Below are 23,900 nucleotides of genomic sequence, written 5' to 3' on the forward strand. Positions count from 1 at the left end.
CACACACACACACACACACACACACACACACACACACACACACACACACAAGTATAAGCCTCTGAACTGCATTTTCTGAGACTGTGCATAGGGCCAACAGTAGCCATGTCAGCCTTCCAGGGCTGTGTGACATCCTTACACACCTGTGGTGGATTGAAACAGAAGGACCCCAGCATGCTCAGAACCCGCTGGTCTTTGGTGCTGTCCGTGGTGCTGATGCAGGGATAGGTCCACAAATGCCACTACCACCCACCCAAGAGTTTATTCATACATCATGGGGTGGTGGTGGGTGGGTAGGTATTTCAAAGCAACTCACTTTGGTTGGGACCTGGAGCTTGGTGGCAGGAGATCAGAGGTTGGGGTGTGTGTGTGTGTGCGCGCGCGCGCGTGTGTGTGTGTGGGGGGGGGGGGGGGGGAGGAGTTGGCTGTGCTCACCGCACAGAGCACTGGCCTGAAGGACAGCAATTGGTTGCTGTGGTGGCCACTGCTTCCGCTCCAGGCACTCCAGCAAGGATAGTCTCCCTTCTCTAGAATGAACTGCTGTCCCTGGAAGTCGGGGTACTCGAAGGCCACCCATCTGAAAAAAAAAAAGAGAAGAGGAACTGGGAAACATCTGCTCAGTCTCCCTCTCCCCCATCATCACCCTGTTTGCTAAGGTTGAAAATATCCGGGGACTCAAACTATTTCTCCAACGCTAAACCATTCCTCAGATAGACCCAGCTCCTCTGGAAACTGAAAGCCCCAAACCTGAGCTAGAAAGGCCCAGGTTTCCCGTTTATCGCCCGCGGTTAGAAGGAATGTTTCAGGTTAATAAGATCGCCGAACCAGTGACTTCCTTCTGGGTTTTATGTGACTGCATAGGCAGCCAACCGTTCTCTGTACTGCTATAGTGGCAAAGGAGCCTCTGCTATCTTCAGGACCCCAACCTGGCTTCTAGGATACCCAGATGGGCAGAGCACAAAGGATCTGTCTCCACAAAGCCACCTGCACAAAGAAAACGTGGAGGTTTCAGGGCGGCCCCACGATTGCTTCTTGCCTTTGTCTTGGGGAGGGGTTGGGAGTACTGGAGAGGACAAAGATTTCTCTCCTTGATGAGTCTGTCTACGGCGCACTGGAGTGAAGGTTGAAGTTCCGGGCTCTGACTTTGGCTAGGGTGGAAGGGAGAGAAGCCAGAAAACCCCTAAATTGGCCCATTAGCCACAGCAGGATCACTCACGCGCCGTTTTCCACCTTGACTGAGCGCACCCTGCGCAGGGCTCCCCGCTCACAGACGTTGGCACAGTCGCTCAGTAGCCGGCAGCGACGACCCTGGAAGTCCTCCTCATCCCAGAGTGTGAGGCAAACGGGCGCCGAGCCCGGCGCGGGGGCGCTGCTCATGTCGCTGCAGATAAGAAGGGCAAGATCATGGGCTAACTTCTCGGGAACACTCTACTTAGCCTAAGCCTGCCCATCCCCAGTAGGGTGTGAGGAATCTAGGGTCTGGATCCGGACACAGGCTGCCGCTGTGCGGAGCGGGTGGGCGTGAGGGGAGGTTCCCTTGTTACTCCCTCTCCCCCCAGTACTCACCGAGTGAGTGAGCACCGCACCGACGGAAAATGGAGAGGCTGCGCGCGAGCCTGGTGTTCGCTGCTTTATAGTCATGTCTGGCTGCCTCTCCCTGTGGAATCCGGGTGGGGTGTGCAAGCTGAGTCAGCTGGCAGGCTTTGGCCAGCTCTGGTCTGCATAGGCAGCGGAGTCACCGATCTGGTCCCAGCCCGCATGCATGACAACGGAAAGTGCTGAGGCGCACATCGTGTCTGCCGGAGCCCAGGCTGACTCTGCGCTTTCTTTCACTGTGGTCTAAGCCTGGTAGAGACTCCTAGCCTAGGGGCAGAACAAGCAATCCCTGGCACAGACACTCAGGCGTGACCGTAAGCGTACGGTTTAGCCTTTTCTAAGACTGCGTAAGCCTGGCCAGCACAGTTCTTTCCAAAGTCAAAACTCTCTAGGTGAAGATCTTGCTTTTGGGGGACACTAGGGAGGAGGAAGAGAAGACCCTTCTCTAAGGACGCTGCGCCAAGGCCCTCAGGACCTGTTCGCTGTTACCCTTTTCTTCCTGAGCGGAGCTTTCCAAGGAGTCTTCTCTGGCACTGAGGTCAAGACCAGGCCTCGCCGCCAGGCGGCACTAAACACTGAAAAGCACCCGGGAGCGCTAGCATGGGTTTTGGTTTGGTTTGGTTTGGTTTTTTGGGTTTTGTTTTTGTTTTTGTTTTTTTCCTGGATTTTAAGAATACAAGTGCCAAGAGAGGGTTCAACTGTCCTAGATAGAAGTGGCTCTCAGTCTTCCCCCACCCTCTCGGGGACCACCGAGGCACCAGAATCTGCAGCAGTGGGGAGGTGGGGAGATGGGACAGAAAAGGCTAGGGACCCCAAAGGAGGTCTCCTCGCCCTTTTAGCTGTCATTTAGAAGGCAGGCTGATTACAGATCCTTAACAACGAGAGAGGCTAACCCAGCAGAAGAGGGAAGGAGGTGGGTGGGAAATATTTTGTTACTCCTGTTTGCCAAGTGCCTCCTCTATAGACTCAGCAGCCTGGTGGGTTCAGTTTGCACACACAAACATAAAAATTGAAGCCCAGCAGGGTGTGGGGCTTTCTTCAAATCCACACCTAGCCACTTTCATAGTTAAGAACATCCAGGAGGCCTTTTGTTCTGTTGCCAGACCCCCTACCTCAACTCCCGGAAGCTTAACCTCTGGCACCTTCCTTCTACCAACTGCTAAACCCATCCGTGGCTGGCCGAGAGCCTTTGCTTTTGCCCTTCGATTTCCCTGGGATGTTTTAACCACACATTCTTGGTGTGGCTAGCTCCTCTGCTACTCTGTAGATGGTACCAGCCACAAAACACCACCCATCGAGTACGTTTTTCTCTTTAGCCTTTATCAGTCTCAAGATCTCTTCCTCCTAGTATATGAATGCACTGGTGCCTCCTCTACTAGACTGTAAGCCCTACACAAAAGGGTAGGAGCTGTGTCTGCCTTGTTCCCAGCTATCCTCAAACCTAGCACGGTGCTGGATACAGAGTAGGAACCCGATAAAGCTGGGGTGGATTAACAAGATGGTCAATTGTGGGCCAAATGTTGACCGAGAAGAAGTGTATAAGAAAGTCTCCAGTGGGGTGGGGATGATGGTTTTCCCATCCCACTAATTCCATTTCTGAAGTTTGGGGCTGGAGGTGGGAAGGGGCAGGCAGCTCCTCCCTTAGGCCTCTCCATTCACTGGTGAGAAATGGCTGTTGAGATTCACACCTACAAACTTGAATAGTCTATAACCCAAGCCAGGCACACATGGATGGAAAATGGGGCAAACCTGAGGAGGTTTGATTGAGGGAGGAGCCAGAATTAGCTTTTAGCCGCTTGTCTATCCTAGAGAGAGCTAGCTAAAAATGAAAGAGCTGTAATTTTCCCCAGAACATAGGGGAAAACCCAGACTCCATACAGGGCAACAGCCAATCTTGGATGCTTACTATTCTAGCTGCTGTTCTGCCTCACAAGTCCTGGCTGAAACAGAAAGGAAGATTAGGCAAAACAAACAAACAAACAAACCAAAACAGAAGACCTCTCGCTGCTTCTCCCTCCATCCGACAATTATAGAGGTGGCCACTAGGGGGCGGGGCCAGTCTCCTCTAACCAGAAAGCCAGTGTGTGGGCAGTGTGTGTGTGTGTGTGTGTGTGAGAGAGAGAGAGAGAGAGAGGGGGGGGGGGGGGGGAGAGGAGGCTGTGGTGTTGACAACAGGCTGTACATCTGTGCTGTTGGTGACTGTGGGGCTGTGTTTGTCATGTTTATCAGGAGCTGAGCCTGAGGTGTGCGGGGGCAACTTCCAGTTTATGTGTTGGCCAGTATTCGGCAGAGATGTGTGTTCACTGCAGGTAGAGGGAAAATGACTCCTTAACACTAGGTGTCACTTGGGTTTAGGGGTGGTGATTTATACCAGAAGGCTACCCTTTCCAGTTGGAAATTCTCCTCGTGGCAGCAGCCAGTCTTTCCCGCACTGTCTGTACCTGCGTTTCCTCATCAGGAGAATATATAGGTCTCAGTACCCATCCATGGCTTTTAGTTCTATCTGCAACCAGTGAAAAGGCATATCTGTCTATACCTGTCTACCATTACACCTACTGCTTCCACCTACAGCAACTGAGGACCATATCTCCTGACCCCACCCCAAGCCTCAGAGACCAAGAAAGGGAAGACACTAATAATGGACAAAGGACAAGAGGCCCCCAGGCAGCCCCTACACCCTGGCTTACCAGAGCAGGACTAAGAGATTCTTTCCCTGTGCTGGATATCCACTCTTTCCATTAGCTTCCTTTCTCCACCAGGCTGGTTTAATTCCAGCCCCTGGTCTCCCCTCATGCCCCCCTCCTACCCCCAGCAGCTGGTTCCTGTTTGCTTTCCCAGATCAGTTGAGCTTAGAGCTTCCTGAAGGATGGATGCCCAGGTGGCTTTGTTTGCCAGCTCAGTACCATCCCTTTCACCTCCTCCACATCCACAGATTTGACATTCAGGGAATAGGCGGGGCAGGGGCAGCAACCTCAGACCTATACCCCCAAATCGCCTGGAGACCTCACCAGGATCTCATAACAGTTTCCACTGTGGCCCCCACTGAGGTAATCATCTCATATGGGGGGATCTCTGACATACAAACCCCATAAGTCCAAAGGCCTTATCCGCATCTCCACCCCATTCTACTTCGCCTACCCCACCCCATGATTGTAAGAAAACACTCATTCCACACCAACCCTTAGATCCATAAGAAACCTCTAGGCTTCTGTAAGACTCTCACATTTCACCTATCTGAGTTCCTGCTCACATCTCCATCTCAGGAAAAGTCACCGCCCCTAAATAAAGTCCCACTCCATGAAGAGCCGTACTTCTCTGTACTCTCGGGCAGTTCTGAGGTGCTGGTGGCTAAGGTCCTCTCCCCAGAGTCCTCTGATCCCACCCCTTCCCCTCATTTCACAGGGAAATTACCCAGGGCCTTCTGGGCTGAAAATGCAAATTCTGTGTGTGCCCTCACCCCCCCCCCCCAGTCCCACGGGCAGCCTCTCCTGTGCAGCCTGGTTCCTCTTGTCCCCACCCTAGTCCGGGTCTAGAACAGGCTGGTGAGCTCCTTCCCTGGGGCTGTACAAGCCTTGTCTCCCAGGAGACAGAGATAACTCAGTTCATTGTGCAGATGGGGGAGCCCCACCCCCATAGACCCATTATCCCACCATCTTCTCTGTCCCTCAGTAAAGCTGGAGAACAGATAGACTCCCCCATCCAGAGAGGTGAGAGGCAGCTTTCACCGTGCACTCGCCTAGACACGCGGGCAGCCGCTACTAGACTCTTCTAGGTTGTCAGGGAGAGGACACGTGCACACAGGTCCACAGCCATGTGTGGGTAGAGTCATCCTCGGTAACAGGTACATGGGCGAGATCCCACCAACTTGATCGGTTAGCTGCCCTGTCTCGGGACTCAACAGACACCTCATTGGTGAAGAGACATTTGTCCAGTCCCTTATATCATGTGCCAAGCACTGGGGAGGGCTCACACTGGAGCACACCCTCATGAGCGTTGACAGGCACACATGCCCCCCCCCCCCCCGTCCCTGGCATCACTCGGTTAGGTACTGGAGGTTAGGAGGGCTCTGGAGCCCAGCTCAGCTGTTTAAAAGTGGGGCCGAGTCTCCGCTTTATCTTTGCATTTTCTCCTCTGTAAAATGGGAATCATTGTCTTGACTCCAGTGAAGATTTAAATGTATTTAAAACACAGAACCACCCATGCGATATACACACCACACAACAGATGGTAGCAGTTACTGTTGGTATATTTTCAGGTTATGGATGCCTTCGTCTGGGGGGTTCTCCCCACTTCCTCTGGGATGGGGTGGGGTCAAGGCAGGAAGCACAACCCTGGGATCCTCAGCCTCCTTTTCTAACCTGATCCTGCCTCCTGGCTTCCCAGGAGAGCACTTAGCATAGACCATTTTTCACTTATGGCCCCTCTGTCTCCCAGAAGCCACTCTGCCACTCAAGTTTGACAGGGTCAGGGGAGGTGTTTCAAAGTTCCCCTTTTCTTGCTCAGGCCTAGGGTGTCAAGAAGCAAACAAAGATGGAGGGGTAGGGCTGAAGATCCACCTTCTGGTTCCTCTGATTTTCATGGCTTCATAAGTGGCCTCTGCCTGCCCTCACCCCACCCCATCCGCTGCTTGGGGCCTCAGGGTTTTATTTGTTTTTGTTTTTTTTTTTTTTTTGTTTTTTTGTTTTTTTGTTTTTTGTTTGTTTTCTTTAAACCTGTAAACTACGCTGGTTGTTGGAGGGGGCCTCTCAGCCATGCCTGCCTTTGACCCTACCATGGTCTGAGGAAGGCTCTCTTCCCTCCCCAGCCTGCTCCTGGCTTGCCCCACCTGCCCTGCCTCTGGCTAGCTACCCACCTGGCCTAGGCAGAGAGTGAGGGGGCGAGCTGCCCTGTCTCCATGGGGATTAATCTCCAAGAAGGTCACTGAGGCCCTGGTACTACCCTGGCTGCACAGGGATTAGCACCTGGATGTGAGCCCCCACTCCCCTGTCTCTCCATTCTCACACAGACCCTGAGAGGCCTCCCGGGAGCCCAGAGGTTCCAAGGCTGAGCCAGATGCTCCCGAGTGGGTGGGGGCGGGGCAGTTACTCAGCAGTGACCTGACGGGAAAGATGGAGTCAAACCAGCCTCTGTCCAGGGACTGCAGGTGTGAGCCCTGCTCCTTCCCATCTCCTGGCTTCTTACGGGAGGAGAGTGTTCACTGGAGTTTGCCATCTGTAGCCCCCCTCTATCCTCCCTTGGGGTCGGTTCCCCACCCCAATTTCTTCTCCCTCCACCACTCGTCTGTGTACTGGATCTCTAACTCCCATCTCCTGTTCTTTCACAAGACGCCCCCCCCTCACCCCCATCTCTCTCTCTCTCTCTCTCTCTCTCTCTCTCTCTGATTGTCTCTGCCTCCAGTTCCCCTAGGTCTTGCTGCCTGTTCTGTTGCTTCCTCTGCCTGCCCTTCCCAGAGTGGCTCCCCTCTGCTCTGTACCTGACTAGGCTCTGAGCTACACTCTCTACCTTTGGCCCCTGTTCTAAGACCTCTCTTTCTCAGCCTTCCCTTTGGCTTTTTCTCCTCTTCGGTCCCCCAGCCCCCACCTCTTCCCCCAGGGCAGCACTTAGATGATCGTCCTTTCCCTCTTCCCTCCCCCCCCCCCAACCTGTTCCCTCCCCTTACCAGGAGTGCTGACAGGGAAGACAGGAAGCAGGCTCTGGCTTGGAGCAGGAAGGGGGAGGGGCAGCCCGCACACCAGCTGCTCAGTACCCCCCTTCTGTCCCAGCACCTGCAGGCTTGCCAGGCGCCTCCAGACTCCACCTCAGCCTGACGGGGGGGGGGGGGCGGGGGGGGACCCAGAAGAGAGGCCAGATGCCCCTTGATGGCCTGCAAAAGTGAATCTTGGAAGTGGTTAGGGGTGGGGATGTGGGGAAAGAGGCTTAAGGAAGGGTTACCAGACCAGACCCTCAGCCCACTGCATGGTCCCTCTATTGCCACCCTACTTCAAAGGGCTGCTTTGGTAGGTTCTGGGACCATTCCAAGGACAAACCTCAGTTGTGCAGACTCAGGATCTGAACCCCACAAGGTGTGCTACCTCCACGCTGTGTCTGGGGAACTGGGAGGTGAGCTGTCAAAGACACAGGAAAGGAGATCCAGCTAAATGGCTCGATGCCAGCAAGGGCAAAGGGGAAAAGACAGTTCCACAGGGAGAACCTGGTCGGGGAGGCCAGGATGGGGGCTACACATCTCCATCTGAGGACACCTGGACCTAGTCTAGCCTTGGGACTAGTTCCATCAAGAACCCACCCTTTCCTCATCAGAACCACTTTGCAAACATTCCTCAGGCGCTCAGCAGATCCAGTGGGACCTCCTGGTAACTAGGGGGTTGGGTAGTAGAGCACATGTGGGCGATGGGACAAGACAGCAGTTCTAGGAAAATTTGGTTTATTTATCACACCGTCTCCCTGGCATTGCCTCTGTCTTGGTGTGTGGGTTACTGCTCTCCTTCATTTCTTCTTTATCCTAATGGGAAACCAGCCAGGGGCTCCTTGCTGCTGTATGAGAGCCTTTGTCACCATACATTGTCATGAGGGGGGCATGGAAGGCACCTGGAATCACAGGACAGCCTCACTCAACCCTGGCCTAACCTCCCTGCTGGGTCTTGTATGGAGCTCTTGGTTTGAGCTCCTCTGCCAGAGTGTAAGAAAATCCCCTTCCTGCAAGCCAGGTCACAGCATTTAAAGTAATTGAGATGGGGGTGGCCCATTCCAGATCTAGGTTGTGGCTAGTGATCCATGGCCAAACGAACTCTGGCTGAGCTGTGTGCTACCTAGACCCAGTCTAGCCCGTCTGACTGGGCTGCAGAGAATACAAGATTAGGGGGTTTTGAGGAAGGTGGTGAGTTCTTTCCTGTGCCTGAAGACCCTGTTTGTCCTTTTTGCTGTCTGCTGATCTCAGATATGGTTGGATTGGAACACGGACCCGAGAGGAGGTGAAAGTGAAAATTTCAGGTGGCAGTGGAAAGAGTCTGAGAGGTGGAGTGGATTTGAGTCTGCCCAGAAGACCTCAGTTCACCTCTCCCAGATTTTTCCCACACTGCACAACCCTGGCACTGTGAGGTTAAAAGGTTAAAGGGACTCGGCAGAGTGGCTAGGGGTCCAGAGAGCAGAATAAAGAGGTTAGTGGAGGCCCTGACTATTGTGAGAAAGGCGGCTGACTTTGCAAATGGGGGAACCAAGACTTTTTGATAACACTCCCCCAAGGCTACAGAATTCTCTGGGACAGAGCAGGACTAGAATCGCAGTTTCCCCCTTCGGGAGGGGATCTGTTCCAGACCTCAGCCCATTGCGGCCATCCTGCTGGAGCCTGCTCGGCCCGCATTACCCTGCAGCGAGCTATGCCTGGCAGCTCAGAGTCTGAGGGCAGGGCAGGCGGGGCCTGATGGGAACCGGTTGTCTCCCCCCTGGGGGGACCGTGCTCAGTCTCTGCGACCCATATGGTGGCGGTGGCGACGGCGGCTGGTGTTTGCATGGCGATCTGGCCGGCCCCAAGGCTGATGCTGAGAAGCCGCCCCTGCCTCACGCGAGCCGAACGAACAAAACGCTCAGGTCCGGTTTGTGCGAGGGGCTCGTCGCGGGGCCGGAGCGGAAGACCCGGGGCCGGGCGGCAGTCGTCGGCGGTGTCTGGTGGATGAGCTTCCTCGAGTGCACAGCGCTCCCGCTAGCCGCCGCTCTCACCTGAGCACCGCGGTGGCTGACACGTCGGCGGCAGTGGCGGACGCCACAGGTGCACACCTGGCCGGCCCCTCCCTCCCGGGCCACCCGCCACAGCGTTTCTGCCCCTCCGCCCAAACCAGCCAGGCTTGGCTTCGTCCCCAGCCCACGCCCCGAAGCTTGTGCCCGAGCCAGGACTCAGAGCACTCTTATACTGCCAGTTCAGTCCCCGCCCCTGCACACACACACACACACACACACACACACACACACACACACACACACCTGTCCGGGCGCCCGTTTGCTCGGGGCAAATATTGACTCATGGAGGCGGAGCACACCCCCCCCCCCCTCGCTCAGAGGCCTTGGCAGCGGGTAGGGGGGGTGAGAGAGGGAGGGAAGGGACAGGGGTGCAGGGGAGGGTACCGGGACCAGGAGCGCCTCTGGAACAACACCAGATGTCACTTTTCCACCCACCTGGCTCTGAGCTCAGGGAGGAGCAGAAGACAGAGGCTGCCCAGAGGGCTTAGGGAGAAAACAGAGGCGGACCTCCTAGCGAAGGCAGAACATCTCTGGGTCTCAGGAGTGGTTTGCAATGGAGGTTATTTAGTAACATCCGTAGCCCACCAAACCTTGTCTTCGAAAAGTACCCAGATCATAAATCTGGCCTCTGCGATGTACCTCATTTTTTTTTTAAACTTGTTTGTTCGTTTTGAGACAGGGTTTCCTTTTGTAGCTATTATGTCCTACAACTAGATCTGTAGACCAGGCTGGACTCACAGAGATACGCTTGCCTCTGCCTCCCAAGTGCTGAGATTAAAGGCTTCCTTGCTTGCGCCACCACAGCCCAGCTTCATTCTAACCTCTTAGCATAGTTCAGGGAACTAGGTTGGCCCTGGAAGTGCTGGTGAACACATGTGGGAAGATTCTATCTCCATGGCTACCTATTTAGCCCACCAGGCCTAGGAATCCTCTTTTTTGTTTTGTTTTGTTTTTGTTTTTGTTTTTTGGGTTTTTTTTTGTTGTTGTTTTTTGTTTTGTTAACCAAGTTACACTGTTGCAAAGATCAGCTATGTCTCTCCTGAAGCGCCCTCCACTGGCCAAACTAAGAACAACACCTCACTGCAAGTAAGAAGAACTCTTGCCTGTCAACGGGAAATGTACCCTCCCATTTCTAAATAGATGGGTCTCTGTGGTCCACATCAAAAACTCTCACCTTCCACATATCTCAACATACTTCTTTCTCCAGGCAGGAGGAAATAAAAGCCAGGTAGATTGGCGTGTGGAACTTAATGGTTTACTTGCAGAACAGTAAGAAAAAAAAGGGACCAGGGGCAATTTAGGTAGTCATGTTAGAGGGGCTGGATGCTGACACCAGCAAACAGTCAGGATGCTGCATCCCAGAGCAGAGCACGTCCCCTTGTGACATCTGCAAGAGGTTGTCTGTCCTGCAAAAGAGAAAGGGTGAGGCTTTCAATCACATCTGAATGCCTCTCCTGGCTTGCCTTCCTCCAACCAATGAGGCTAAGCCCAACCCCCTGACCTGTGCATGCTGACTGGTGGTAGGGCAATGATGCGGGGCCTCGAAGTGAGCACTACCTCTCCACGGCTTGCCTCTACCAGGATGTTCTGAATCATGTTCTCCAGTATTGCTTCCTGCAGGTTGGCAAAAGCTGGTAGCCTGGGAGGAGGGCATTGCTCTTGTTATCAAGGTTACAGACCTGCAAGCCACCTCTCACCTAGCAGTGCTCGAGTGTGCTGTGCAGTGGGCTTTGCACAGATTTCCCACGGAAAGCCCTGCTTCTGGTGGCAACACTCGGCGGCAGGGGTGGCGGTGGGGGGGGTGCGGGGGAAGGGGGAGGCACATCCCGTTGCAATTTCACAGATGCTAGTTGTGTGGCTAAGTTCAAACCTAGGTGAGGTAGTTGCAATCCCAGAGCTGGGTTTGGAGGATGGTAGGAGGAGAGGATGCACAAGAAGCTATGTGGGGTCAAGGAATCCCAAAAGGACAGAATGCAACCCCACCCCACCTCGGCAAAGAGGCCCCAGAAAACAGTGGTATCAGAAGAAGTGGTACTTGTTCTCTGGTCCTAATTGTCCACTGGAGAGACTTTGAACACAACCACTCCATGCCCGGTAGTGCTGGCTGGCAAACGCTATCAATCAGGTATCACACACTACACAAAGCTGGGTTCTGCTCTTCTGAAAATCCTCCCACCCGAATCTTACACTACACCAAGAGCTTGGGCCAGCCTCAGTGTCAGCTTCTCCCGAGTCCTCCTCGGGTCCCCCGCTGCTCACCTCCCAATGGCCTCCTTCTCGTCACTTTCTGTCTCCTCCTTTATTATGGTCTTCAGATCCTGCTGCCATTGCCACTGCAGAGAGTGCTGGGAGGTCTCTGTGACCTTAATCCCTGACCAGGTCATCTTTGCATCCTTGTCTATGTCCTCCTCGTCCTTGCTCATCTCCTCTTCTATCTCCTCCTCTTCCTCTTCTGCCTCCTCCTCATCTTCCTCTTCCTCTTCATCATCCTCTTGCCCCCCTGGCATCTTCCCAAAAAGGTCCTCCTCCTGCTCCTTGCTTTTCCTGCCCTCATAGCTGGGCGGCAGGGACAGGATCGGCACTAAGTACAAGCTGCTTTTCTGGGCTAGGAACCTGGCTGACTGCTCATTCCAGAACTGGCAGAAGTAAGGCACCTGCTCCACCAGGTTTTGGTCCACAGCATTATGGAAATTCTTGTCTTCCAATAGACCCCTGGGCAGGAGAAAAGAAAGATGAAATCTAATGAAAGGGCTTCTAGCCAGGGCAACTTTGGTCTCCCTGTTGCCCATGGGAGACAGTTCTGGTTACTGTTTTTGCTCTCAAGTGCTAAGTCAGGGAGTACAGCCCTAGGAACAAGGCATCTCTGAGCCCTGTGGCATTTTAGAGGTGAACAGGATGGGATGTAGGCAGAGCCAGCAAGCCAGAATGACCCAGACAAAGGGCAGATCTCCTGTAGACATCTTCAAGCCTGCCACAGAAAGTGATAGAACCAGGATTCAGGCTGAAGGCCCACCTAGCTAGCTCTAGTAGACCTGGTCTGACCCAAGTGTCTCCCAGCCAAGGGATCTTGCAAAGGAACCCTCCCCCCCACCGGGGGGAGAAGTGTCAGGCCTTCTGAAGCTTGGGCTAGCGTAGCTAGAGAGATGAGAGGTCGAGAAGGAAGGTGCATGGAGCAGTGGGTACCGGATGATGCTGGTGAGGCAGTCCACCAGAAGCTGCTGCTTCTGCCGAGAGACAGGACCCTTTTTGTCAGGGAGTTCTTCAGAAGATTTTGACTCTTCCTTGGAGGATTTCTTCTTTGGCAGCTCCCTGGGGTAGACCATTGATATCCTGAGTGGACTTGGAAAACTACTAGGCTGTAGCAATGGGGGTACAAGGCATGCTGGTAGCTGCCCAGTCATAAGGACATAGATAGGCCAGGCACACTCACAGTCTGAACAGGATATAGTTACTGTACTCAGAGAGCCACACCCAACCCTTAAGTTGAGAGCAGGACCCAGAGGCTCCAAGTTGCCAAAAGGAGACAGCGGGAAGCCTTGGTGGGTCCCTCTATTACTCTCTTCCAAAGGACCAAAGCAGTAATGGGGATCATGTGGGCCCACAGAGCCCAATGACTCTCATCAGCCCTGTTCTTGCTTCAACCCTTCCTAAAGGCTGAGTGTGGACATCTGCTGCTCTACAGAGAGAGAGAGAGAGAGAAAGAGAGAGAGAGAGAGAGAGAGAGAGAGAGAGAGAGAGAGAGAGAGAGAGGACTAAGGCAAAAGGAAGGTGGCCCACGCTTCCCCAGATATTCACCGGTACAGGAAGTGGCAGGGGAACTCAGAGAAGAAGTTGGCCAGGTAGTAGTCTGTGGCATGGGCCCTTGCGGTGAGGCCTAGACACAGCAGGCCTGGCACAGGGGGTTGAGGGCATGGCCATGATGTCTCCTTCTTTGCCAATTTCAGGTTCCAGGTAGCAGGCCGGTTGAGAGGCGGTTGGTTTGTGATGGGAGGCAGCGTCTTTGGGAAGACGGAGGCATGGGTGGTAGGGCAGCTATAATCCCATTGTCAGTGGGTCCCCCGGCCCAGCTCTTTAGGGTTGTGGACTTGCCCCGGGGTACCTTCTTCCCTCCCTGCTAGGAGGCTGGCTCAGGGCTTGGGGATATCTCTGAGGACAATCGAGAACCTTTTCAGTTATCCCCAGAATGGCTGGGGGGCTTTCCGGCTCACCTTGTACTTCTTTGGGGGTTCATGGGCTGCACAGTATGCTCTCCTCTGTAAGAGAGAGTCCAGCTTAGGATGTGACAGCCCCAGCCAAGTCCACTTCCATCTCGCTAAATAACCAGACCTTGCGTTCCCCTCTTGGTTTTGCCCACCTCCCAGTGCTACTCTCTTCTAGAACCTTCCCTAGGTAAGGGCCACTTGGGAAGAGACAAGGAAAACCTGCTCAGCCAAGTGAAGGATAGAGAGGAAAATGTGGTCAAACAGGGAGGCTGGCCCCAAAGCTGCTTCCCCTTGGGACCCTGGGTCTTTGGGATCAGAGAGACAAGGGAGCAGCCTGCATTCTGAGGGCAGCTCAGTATCATACCGATCAGGGGCTGCAGAGTCTTTTTTTTTTTTTTTTTTTTAGAGTTTTGCGTGGTGGCTGCAGGCAAAACCGAGGGATAAAACTGTGAATGTTGGCAGGTGGTGGTGAGCAGAACACGGAAAGCTACCCCAGTGCATCACCTCTATCTCCTCTGGTAAGGCCAGTGGGATCTGGGAATGTGAGGTCCACTCAGCCTTCCTCACCTTTACTTTCCGATCTGTGATGGTGAACTCCACCTCCTGTCGAGCCTTCTCTTCATTCCATTCCTGTAGCTCCTTGTGATACTGCCGCATAAGTTCCCGCTGGTATACCTGAGCCCAGCACAAAATGAGAGAGGGCCTAGGTCTGGAGGGTCTCAGCTGTAGCTCACCTTGAGCCCTTCCAAGGACTGGCTCCTGCCTTTCTCTAAGGGTTTGCAGACCTCAGAATCCTTCTCTGTTCCATTAATTGGGAGCTGTGTCTCAGCCCTGTGTGTTTCTCTGTAGTGCATCCTTACCTTGCATATCAAGTCTATGCTGTAGAAGCTGGCATGAACCGAGGCCTTCAGGGTCACTAGGATTGGGGCTCCCTCTTCAGGACCCACTTCTCCTTCCATGGGACTCACAGTTACCTGGTGATTTAGGGAAAGAGCCTGTGGATTTGGGAGGAAGGATGCAGCAAGGTGGTCCAAGATGGGATGGGATGGGATGGGATGGGATGGGATGGGATGGGATGGGATGGGATGGTACAGGGAAGGATGGGATTGGATTGGAGAGGACAGTATGAAGTAAGATAGGGCAAGACAAGATGTACTAGGATAGGCTGGGCTGGGTGGGACAGGATATGATGGGGTGAGATGGGGCTGTACAGAATGAGGCTGGAGCCTAGCCCTAAGTTCTGATTCTGGGAGCAGATGTGGACTCTCACCTCTCCAAAGTCTAAGGACCTTGGCTTCCAGGTGAAGACAATTGTCTCATTCTTGGAGATGTTGTTGAGAAAAAACAGGCGGCTACACTTGCTCTGCACAGGGATGTTTCCCAGGGAGATGTGAGACTGGGACAGGAAGACATTCTGTTGGTGAAGACAACATAGCATCAGCTTTGGGGTCATGAAGAGGAAGCCATAGAAGCACAACTGGTTCCAACTGGACAATTATTATGTTAGACACATCTGACCCTCACATTGGCCCTCTACTGTAGCCCTAGTTGTTCTCTTGTGTTGGGTGTGTTGTTAAGGTTCAGGGGGCACAAGCAACGTTTCCGAATTCTTCTCACATTCAGTCAGAGCTAGGATAGCTCCCTAAAGCCTCACCCCAAAGCCTTCTGTGATTTGTTCATCCTGAATTATGGGTCTAGTGGAAAAGTATGTAGTATAGTGATTGTTCGTGGGTCCATGGTTAGATGGCTGTATAGATGAATGCATAGATTAGTAAGGGATGTGTGGTTCAGTGGGTTTATGGGAAAGTGCATATCTGAGTAGCTGAACAGATGGATGGCTAGCTGAATGGACCAGGCCTCCTGACAATAAGAAATGTATGGACTATAAAGGTAGTATTGGTGACCACTGATATCTTGAACAAAATCTACTTGAACCCAGAAGAGGACTGTTCTATATGAAGACAGTACCTAGAATAGGATGATTTCTTTATAAATCTTGCAATATCCCTCAGTCCTATACTCACAGAAAAAGCTGGGATCAAGGCACCTGATATGGGTGGATTTCCACTTCAGTGTCCCAAGCAGTTATACTGGGAATTAGGTGACAGGGCAAGCCTCTTACAGAGCTGGTGCTCTTTGAAGCTGGAGCCAGACTAATTCAAGGACTCGTCCCTCTACCCCCTTAACCTATCTCCTTTGCTCCATAGCCTCCCCAGCCCTTGGCACTGGCCACCCTTGACTCTAAGACCCTTCATTGCCTCTGGATTCCCCTGCTCCCTTTCTCCCACCTGCCCAGGAACCATCAACCTAGAGGATATGGAACTGCTGTCCCACGAAGAGATGCTGTGGAAAGGGGCGGTGTCACCCATGACACAGGGGTCATATCCTACTCCTTGGAAGCAGACGACCGCTGAGTTCCATCCAATGATGTGTATGGGTACCTCCACCTGGGAAGTCACAGAGGTGGGAAAGGAACTGGTGAGATCAGAAAGCAGCAAGGAAGGCAGCAAGGAAGTCACAGCTCCAACTCCAGCCACCCCCAATACCATCTAGGCCACTGCTCACCGTGTAGGTCTTGGCCTCGATGGGTGAGAAGATCCACAGGATCCGAGCAGTAGTACCTGGCTGGATGTCCCCTTTGGGGTTCAGGCAGCAGAAAATAGGATGGTCAAAATTTTTTTCTTGAACCTTTGACAGAACGCTGACCTGGACCTCATATGTCACAGGTACTGAGCCGCCATTGTACAGCTCGTAAATCTGCAAGGGTAGGGATGGGGAGATATTTGATTGTAGAGCAGATAGCCTAGGACTCTGTTCTTTTGGGAGGGTAAGTTATCCCCACAATACATCTGAAGGTGCCCGAGCCCCTGGCCCCACCCAATCTTTTTTCCCTATGGCTCAGAACATGGAGATTCAGCCTGTAACCCTTTAGGATAGTCAGCAACTCTGTCAAACAGCAGCTTGCTTTGTTTGCTCTTGTCAAGTTTATAAAAGACCCTAGGGTAAGTACCCTTCCCACTGGGGGTTGGGGAAATGTCCACATATGCCTATACACCATCCAGACCCTTTGTCATCTAAGGCTTTCAATCTAGTTCACCATGGAGACGCTGTCACGTCCCTCATCTGTTATTAGAATAAATTCTGTTTAAGGAGGGTATAGAAGGGCTCTGAAGAACTGAGGATGACTTGGAAAAAAAAACCTGAGCTGCTCTGGTCTGACACTTCTTTGCAGAACTAAGAATACTAAAACCAGAGAGGAACACAGAATTCCCCTGGGGATGGTCCTGGACCGTCCCTTTTCCTTGGCCTGGCCCATCACATTGATCTCCAGGTCTGGTGCTGTAGGGTGAATGTCTGTATCTACTCTGTACCCAGTTTCAAAGGTTGAAACCTAATACAATCAAGTTGGTACTAACTGGAGGCTCTCTCCTTGCTGGCTAGCTCTCATCATATGGGGAGTTGTGATGTAGGCTGCTGGGGGGAGGGGGGAATCAATTCTCTTGCTCAACTGTGAGCTGCAAACTACAGTAATAACCAGCAGGCAACGATGTGTCCACAGCCGTAATAATGACTTGAATGTCCCAGGGCGAACCAAATTCTTTCTGATTAGATTTAAGGCCCCTCTTCACAAGAGCAAATGTATGCCTGATGCATGGTCTAGAATCCACGGTTGCAGATCCTACACGTCCCAGAGGTGAACTTGCTATTGTTAGTCTGCTAAATGACATCAAACTGCCCTCTAACTTTGCATCTCTACAACCATAAATTAGTATAGTTCTCAAACCTCATCTGAGAAACTTCTTTATACAGTGGATGGTTCATTCAGAAAGTCACAAGTGATCAGAGAGTGGAAAATAAGTGTCTGTGTGGTGATCAGTGGCAAATGGATGCTGTGGAGGTCTGGCCTGTTGCTATGGATTGTAGTGAGTCCTCACAGTTTACCAACTTTTGTTGTGTGAACCTTGTTCCTTAAGGTAATTTAAACTTAATTTCAGTAAAAAACAAAAAATGACTACAGCCAATTACTGGAGGAGTTAGAGGTAGGTGGATTTTGAGTTAGCTGGTTGGGGGTGGGGAAGAGGAGGAGAGAGGAGGAAAGAGAAAAGGAGGAGAGAGGAGGAGAGAAAGAGGAGAAGAGAGGAGGAGAGAGAGGGGAGGAGGTGAGAGAGGAGAGGAGAGAGGGGAGGAGAGAGATGGGGAGGAGAGGGGAGGAGGAGAAGGAGGACCATGGAAGGCAATGTTCCATACACATGGCTAGGAGAAACAAGTATCTGAGGAACTCTGTTGGGGGGGGGGCAGCCAGACCAGCAGTTAGAAAGCAGATTAGGGGTGAACCCCAGTAATTGTCAAAGCCAAATAAAAAGGCCTAAGGAAACCCGTTTGTCTTCTCTGCTGCATGAACACACATGGAGAAGACATGGTGTATGAGCCAGGAGTGCAAGCGTGTACCAGATACCACCAAATCATGGTCTTTGCCTGGACTTCATCTTGGACCTCCCAGTCCTCAGAACTGTAAGAACCCTCTCTCTACCCCCTCTCTCTCACACACACTCTCACACATGTGTGTGCATGTACACACGTTTGCATATACATGTGGAGGCCAGATTAACATGGGTATATTCTCCTCAATCAGTCTCTTCCTGGAGCTCACAGATCGGCTCAAGGATAATTTTTTTTTAAAAAGTTGATGACCAGCTTGACCTAACCAAGCATGTACATAAATATACACACAAACACGTACATATATGTATATACACAAACACATACACATGTGCACACCAACATGCACACACCTACCCACCCACAAACATTCATACGCATACACACATATATACACATATACACATGTGTACATGATTATGTACACACACACACACAAACATGTACACACACATACACACAAAAGAAAGAAGAGTGTGCAACTTCTAAAGCTCCCCATTCCCGTCCTCCACGCCCATCCTGATGAGCTTCTCTGAGTGCAATGATTTCCAAACTGTGGCCAAGACCTCTTGGCAAACAGGTCTAGATGAACCGAGAGGGTCATAGCTAGCATGTAGAACCCAGGACAGGATAAAATAAAAGAGATACTGTGTACATTGTATGTAAGAGCCTAAGTACATATTCACAGTAAGTCTAGTTGAGTGTATATATAAACACCAGAGTGAAGCACAAATGATATCCAATATATTATAAGTGTGGCTGGTGGTCAAGAAGTTGGAAGAACCTTGCGCTAATGGGGGAGTACTTCTGCATGGGAATGGAGTGTGGCAAAAGGACTTTAGTACCAGAAGACTTTGTCCTTCCATCTCCTCAGTTGTCCCATGTGGGGCAGTGTCTGACTGACACAGACACACAGGGATCAATACTTAGGCCTCTCAGTGACGGGCTTACGCAGAGCACTGACCTGGCGTGGGGGCAGTGTGTCCCCGATGGGGACAGGAATGAACTGGTGGATGGTAGAGGTGAAGTGCACATACTTCTGCTCCAGCTTCACCGTCACGCCGATGAACTGTAGCTGTAGATAAAGAGTCCGTGGGTGGTGTGCTGCCCTTTGAGAACGGGCATACCCAACGGTGATACGGGCCCCGGAGTCCTAGGGGGCACCACTCCTAGCTTCTCTCTTGGATGTCCTAGTCCAGCAGGACTAGGGTGTGAGGTCTCACCAGGATTTCCCGTCCATGGGACACCTTGAAGAGCACAGAAAGGCGATCGGTGCCGACAAACAGGTGTCTTCAAGGGAGGAGACAAGTTAGACAGTGAGTTCTGGAATCTTCTTGGAGTGGGAAAACAAGTGTGGCTTTGAGTCAGACAACCACCTCTGAGTTGGAATGAGGCAGAAATGATATGGACTTTCCCTGCGAGACATGGATCCCCAGGGAGGGGGATTGTCTAGGGTATCCCAGAGTCATACAGAGAAAAGTCAAGGGCTAGAGACCTCTTGGGAGGAAGGGCATGGTAGGGGGCGCAGGAGCACCTGTATGTGAACTCTACCATCTGCTCCTGCCCAGGGTTCAAGCTCCCAGTCTTGGGGTTGATGGAGAAGAGGGAATTGTCCTCTGCACGCATTTGGTGGAGCTCATTGCTGTTGAGGTCTTCCTGCTCTACCCACAGATCCAGGTCCAGCTGCTGGTCACTTGGAAAGAGGAAAGCCCTGGAGAAGGCAAACAAGAGGAGTGAAGCCAAGCAAAGGATAGGTTAGATGGAAAGACAGGCAGACAGGGGGGCCTTCACCACTCCTCCTGTTCTTTGACCCATGTTCTGGTGAGCAATTATAGCTACAGACATTCTCCTTTCAAAAATGTCCCCAAACCTAGGAATAGCGAGCATGGTGGCTCATACCTGTAATAGTAGTTCTCGGGTGGCTGGGCAGGAGGACAGCTGAAAGTGAAGGTCAACTCGGGCTGCATAGTGAGTTCCAGACTAGCCAGGGTTAAACAATGAGACCCTGGGTGGTCGTTTGAATGAGAATGACCCCTCATATGTTTTTGTTTGTTTGTTTGTTCCCCCCCCCCCCCAGACAGGGTTTCTCTGTATAGCCCTGGCAGTCCTGGAACTCACTCTGTAGACCAGGCTGGCCTCAAACTCAGAAATCTGCCTGCCTCTGCCTCCCGAGTACTGGGATTAAAGGCGTGCACCACCATGCCTGGCAGGTTTGGTTTTTTTTTTTTTTTTTGAAGATTTATTTATTTATTATATGTAAGTACACTGTAGCTGTCTTCAGACATCCCAGAAGAGGGTATCAGATCTCATTATGGATGGTTGTGAGCCATCATGTGGTTGCTGGGATTTGAACTCATGACCTTTGGAAAAGCAGTCAGCGCTTTTAACCACTGAGCCATCTCTCCAGTCCCCTATCATATGTTTGAATGCTTGATCCTGAGTTAGTGGAATGGTTTGGGAAGGATTAAGAGGCGTGGCCATGTTGGAGGGGCGTGGCCATGTGGAGGAGGTATGTCCCTGGAGGTGGGTTTTAAGGTTTCAAAAGCTCAGGCCAGGCCCAGTTTCACTCCTTCCCTGCCTGCTGGCAGCAGGTCAGGAGGTGAGCTCTTAGCTACTTCTTCACCATCATGTCCATCTGCTCCCCGCCATGATGATCATGGACTAATCCTCTAAAACTGTAATCAAGTACCCAATTAAGGGCTTCCTTTTATAATAGCTGTTTTGGACTTGATGTTTCACCACAGCAAAAGAATAATGACTAAGACAACTGTCTTTAAAGAAACAAACAAAAACTAACCAAAGACACATGAAGACCCAGAAATAATAAAGAAAACAGAAGACTAGGACTCTCGTTTTAGACACCAGGAGCCAAGGGTGTCACTTGTATGTGTGAGTCACTTAGGGCTGGCCACTCATCTTTCTTTCATAAGCTCTCAGGAGGGGGCCATTTGCAAATCCTGGGAATGCTGGCTGGCAGGATCACCCAGGGCCCCCTGAGAAGGAGGGTGTTGAACACAGGGTGGAGAACAGGTGCCCAGAGGGCTGGTGACCTTGAAGCAAGTGGGAGTGCGAAGAGCTCCCTCACAAGGCCTCATGCTGTAGAAAAGTATCTATTGTCCCCCATCAGCTTGCAAAACTAAAAGAAGAGAGGAGGGGTCCCAAGTCCCCCATTCGATAGAACACCCTCTTAAAGAGATGGGCGGGGGTGGGGGGACTGGTCCCAGCAGCAACCGGGGTCAGGGACCGAAGACGGGACACCCAGAAATGGAAGGCAAAAGAGCCAATAAGCCTCATGGGAGTCGGGGAACAACACCTCAAACTCACAGGGGGGTCTGTCCTTGTTCCTCTCACACAGGAAATTTGAAAAATAGATGCATAAAGTTCGGAAAGAGCAGACAATATCACACACAGAGGGAGAGGGAAGTCCTGCTGGCTTTTGGGAAGAACTGGGCAGCATCTGCTAAGATAAAACACATACGTGTCCTTTGGCCCAGAAACCCTACTTTCAGGAATCTGCCTGTATGGTTAACATGCAGTCATGAAAATATGCCGGCACATGCTGAACATCTAAAAAAAAAAAAAAAAAAAAAAAAAAAAACCTTGTTGTGTATGTGTGTATGTGATGTATGTGCACATGTATGTGAGCACGGCTGCAGAGGTGACACAGCATGCATGTGGTCAGAGGGCAGCTCCGGGTGTCAGCCCTTGCCTTCCATCTTGTGTGAGGCGGGGTTTGTTTACCACTGTGGCTGTCAGACTAGCTGGCCCACGAGATCCTGGGAATGACTGTTCTGTCTCCACTTCCCACTTTGCCACAGCAACATTGGGACTGCAGACATGTGCTAGTGTGGCTGGCCTTAACAGGTTCTGGGACTCCAGGCTCAGGACCTCATGCTTGTGCATCAAGCCTTTCACCCACTGAATAGTTAGGGTTTCCATTCCTGGGAAGAGACACCATGACTACGACAACTCTTAAAAAGGAAAACATCACTATCGTCACGGTGAGAAGCATGGCAGCGTGCTGGAGAAGGAGCCGAGAGATCTACACCTAAGATCTGCAGGCAGCACTAGTGACTGCCCCACTATGGCCTAGCTTGAGCATATGAGACTTCAAAGTGAAGTCACCTCCACAGTGACTCCCTTCCTCCAGCAAGGCCACACATATGCCAATAAGGCCACACCTCCTAATGGTGCCAGGCTTTAAAGCCTAGGGAGCCATTGTCACACAAACTTCTGCACCCATCGAACCATCTCCTCAGCCCTGCAGACTTTTATCTGTATATACATCCATATACTACACTATACTATCTGTATATACATCCATATACTACACTATACTATCTGTATATACATCCATATACTACACTATACTATCTGTATATACATCCATATACTACACTATACTATCTGTATATACATCCATATACTACACTTTCTTTGTGGTGACAAACAAACAAACAAAAAAACCTTTTTGTTGTTGTTGTTCATTTTATTGGGAACAAAATCTTCCAAGAAAGGAATGGCCTAATCACTTAAATCCCTTTCTATTGTAACTGATATTGCAGAATATCATGTGACTGATAAAAGGAATGTACTAGATCTATATGTACTCTACTATCTACATTTGTCCTTCATGGCACACATCCTAGAGGGACTCACTCTGCAAAGCATCCAGCTGTCAGTGTGTGGTGCAAGTGCTGAGAGTGGGGCACACTCCCAAGCTCTGGCCACCCCAGCAGTGGCTATGAGCCTGAGGCTGGGTGGGGGTTGGGCTCTTCCCCCATCAGCTACATGGGGATTGGCCTCCTGCAGGTGAGCGCTGTGTCTCCCCTGCTATGTGGGGAAATGCTGGCCAGTGGCCAAGTGGGAGCTTTTGCTATTTCAGGATCCTCTGGGAAGTTTCTGCATCTCCTTTACACACAATTACCCGACTGGTCTCCTGGTGAAATGATCCCACTGCCTGTCCCCTGACTTGTTCTAATGTGCATGCTTGCCCCATAATCTGGAGGACAATAGTGCCTTTCTGGACCACCATCCCTGGAGATCAGAGTGAAAGGTCGTGGATGTTAACTGGGCCTTTGTCCCCTCTGCAGCTCAAATGTCATAGGTCCCTTAACAAGTTCAAACTCTCTGGAGGAAGATTCTAGGCTTTTTGTGCCCTGCCCTTGCCTGTACCTCCAGATGTATTAGAGGCCTCCATTTTCTGGCGTTCTTCAAAAAATTTTCCTCTTCCTTCTCTTCCTCCTCCTCCTCCTCCTCCTTTTCCTTCTAACCATGTTAGGGATTGAACCCAGGGCTCTGCATATGCCAGGCAAGCACTCTAGTACTGAAACACCACACAGCCAGCCCTCCAGAAAGTCTTTTCTGATCTCACCATTATCCTGCCAAAAGTGGTCAACGACCCTGTGAGTGTCTCACTGTCCTCCCTCCCAGGATACTACCTTGTCCTAGGAGGCTGCGCTATCCTGGGTTCCTGTTGCATCGGGAGGACAGGGATTGGCCTGGTCCATATTTCTATTCTGAGGATCAACCCCCAGCTTGCTTTTGGGGAGAGCCCGGGACAAATGCAGCCAATGAAATAAAAAGCACATTAGTGAACAAATGGTATTCAACGGTATATTTGATGTCTTTGAGGCTGTCCCCTTGAATGCAAGGTGCTATGCAACCATATCCTAGGGTCAAACCCAGCAGAGGTGTCGGGAGGAGAAGGGTTGAGGGGAGAAGGGAGCTTCATGGCTCTCTGATCCACCTCCCAGATTCAGGATTACCCTTCATCCTGCCCACTGCTTTCTCAAGCCCAACTCCTAACTCTCCTTACACCACTTGTCCTGGTTCCATCTACTCTTTATGAACTCAGCAGAGAAATGTCAGAGCTTGGGGTAACCTTGTCTACCTGTCAGCGTAGAGCCCTTTCTTCACCCTATACTCCTG

At 51.6% G+C, this 23,900-nt stretch overlaps 2 protein-coding genes and 1 non-coding gene across 14 annotated transcripts in view; all 3 read right to left on the bottom strand.

Annotated features, from left to right (window-relative positions):
• Cryba2 (crystallin, beta A2) overlaps window positions 1-7,332 on the bottom strand; it is an 8,909-nt gene extending 1,577 nt beyond the window's left edge. Inside the window, exons 1-4 of one of the 2 annotated variants that reach the window (XM_006495656.3) lie at window positions 7,256-7,332; window positions 1,567-1,657; window positions 1,217-1,381; window positions 436-577 (exon numbers count right to left, since the gene is read on the bottom strand). In XM_006495656.3, the coding sequence (XP_006495719.1) occupies window positions 436-577; window positions 1,217-1,377 (303 nt within the window). In that variant the 5' untranslated portion in view covers window positions 1,378-1,381; window positions 1,567-1,657; window positions 7,256-7,332. Of the gene's footprint in view, window positions 1-435; window positions 578-1,216; window positions 1,382-1,566; window positions 1,658-7,255 lie in introns of those variants that run through there. The other variant, NM_021541.3, reaches the window with a different exon arrangement.
• Window positions 7,333-9,147: 1,815 nt separating this feature from the next.
• Window positions 9,148-9,211, bottom strand: Mir375 (microRNA 375). The gene has a single exon (NR_029876.1). It is a non-coding gene; the product is annotated as a microRNA 375 (primary transcript).
• Window positions 9,212-10,560: 1,349 nt separating this feature from the next.
• Window positions 10,561-23,900, bottom strand: part of Cfap65 (cilia and flagella associated protein 65) — a 33,556-nt gene continuing 20,216 nt past the window's right edge. For 7 of the 11 annotated variants that reach the window (XM_006495993.2, XM_011238524.2, XM_006495990.1 and 4 more), the window contains 14 exons: window positions 19,504-19,680; window positions 19,193-19,259; window positions 18,934-19,044; window positions 16,095-16,286; window positions 15,818-15,976; window positions 14,800-14,943; window positions 14,390-14,503; window positions 14,097-14,204; window positions 13,536-13,580; window positions 13,123-13,325; window positions 12,511-12,636; window positions 11,587-12,039; window positions 10,829-10,966; window positions 10,561-10,733 (listed from right to left, as the gene is read on the bottom strand). In XM_006495993.2, coding sequence (XP_006496056.1) covers window positions 10,625-10,733; window positions 10,829-10,966; window positions 11,587-12,039; window positions 12,511-12,636; window positions 13,123-13,325; window positions 13,536-13,580; window positions 14,097-14,204; window positions 14,390-14,503; window positions 14,800-14,943; window positions 15,818-15,976; window positions 16,095-16,286; window positions 18,934-19,044; window positions 19,193-19,259; window positions 19,504-19,680 — 2,146 coding nt within the window. In that variant the 3' untranslated portion in view covers window positions 10,561-10,624. Of the gene's footprint in view, window positions 10,734-10,828; window positions 10,967-11,586; window positions 12,040-12,510; window positions 12,637-13,122; window positions 13,326-13,535; window positions 13,581-14,096; window positions 14,205-14,389; window positions 14,504-14,799; window positions 14,944-15,817; window positions 15,977-16,094; window positions 16,287-18,933; window positions 19,045-19,192; window positions 19,300-19,503; window positions 19,681-23,900 lie in introns of those variants that run through there. The other 4 variants (XM_006495991.2, NM_001039495.1, XR_373253.2 and 1 more) reach the window with 4 other exon arrangements.

Source organism: Mus musculus, chromosome 1 (assembly GCF_000001635.26).
Source record: "Mus musculus strain C57BL/6J chromosome 1, GRCm38.p6 C57BL/6J".
Taxonomy (NCBI): domain Eukaryota; kingdom Metazoa; phylum Chordata; class Mammalia; order Rodentia; family Muridae; genus Mus; species Mus musculus.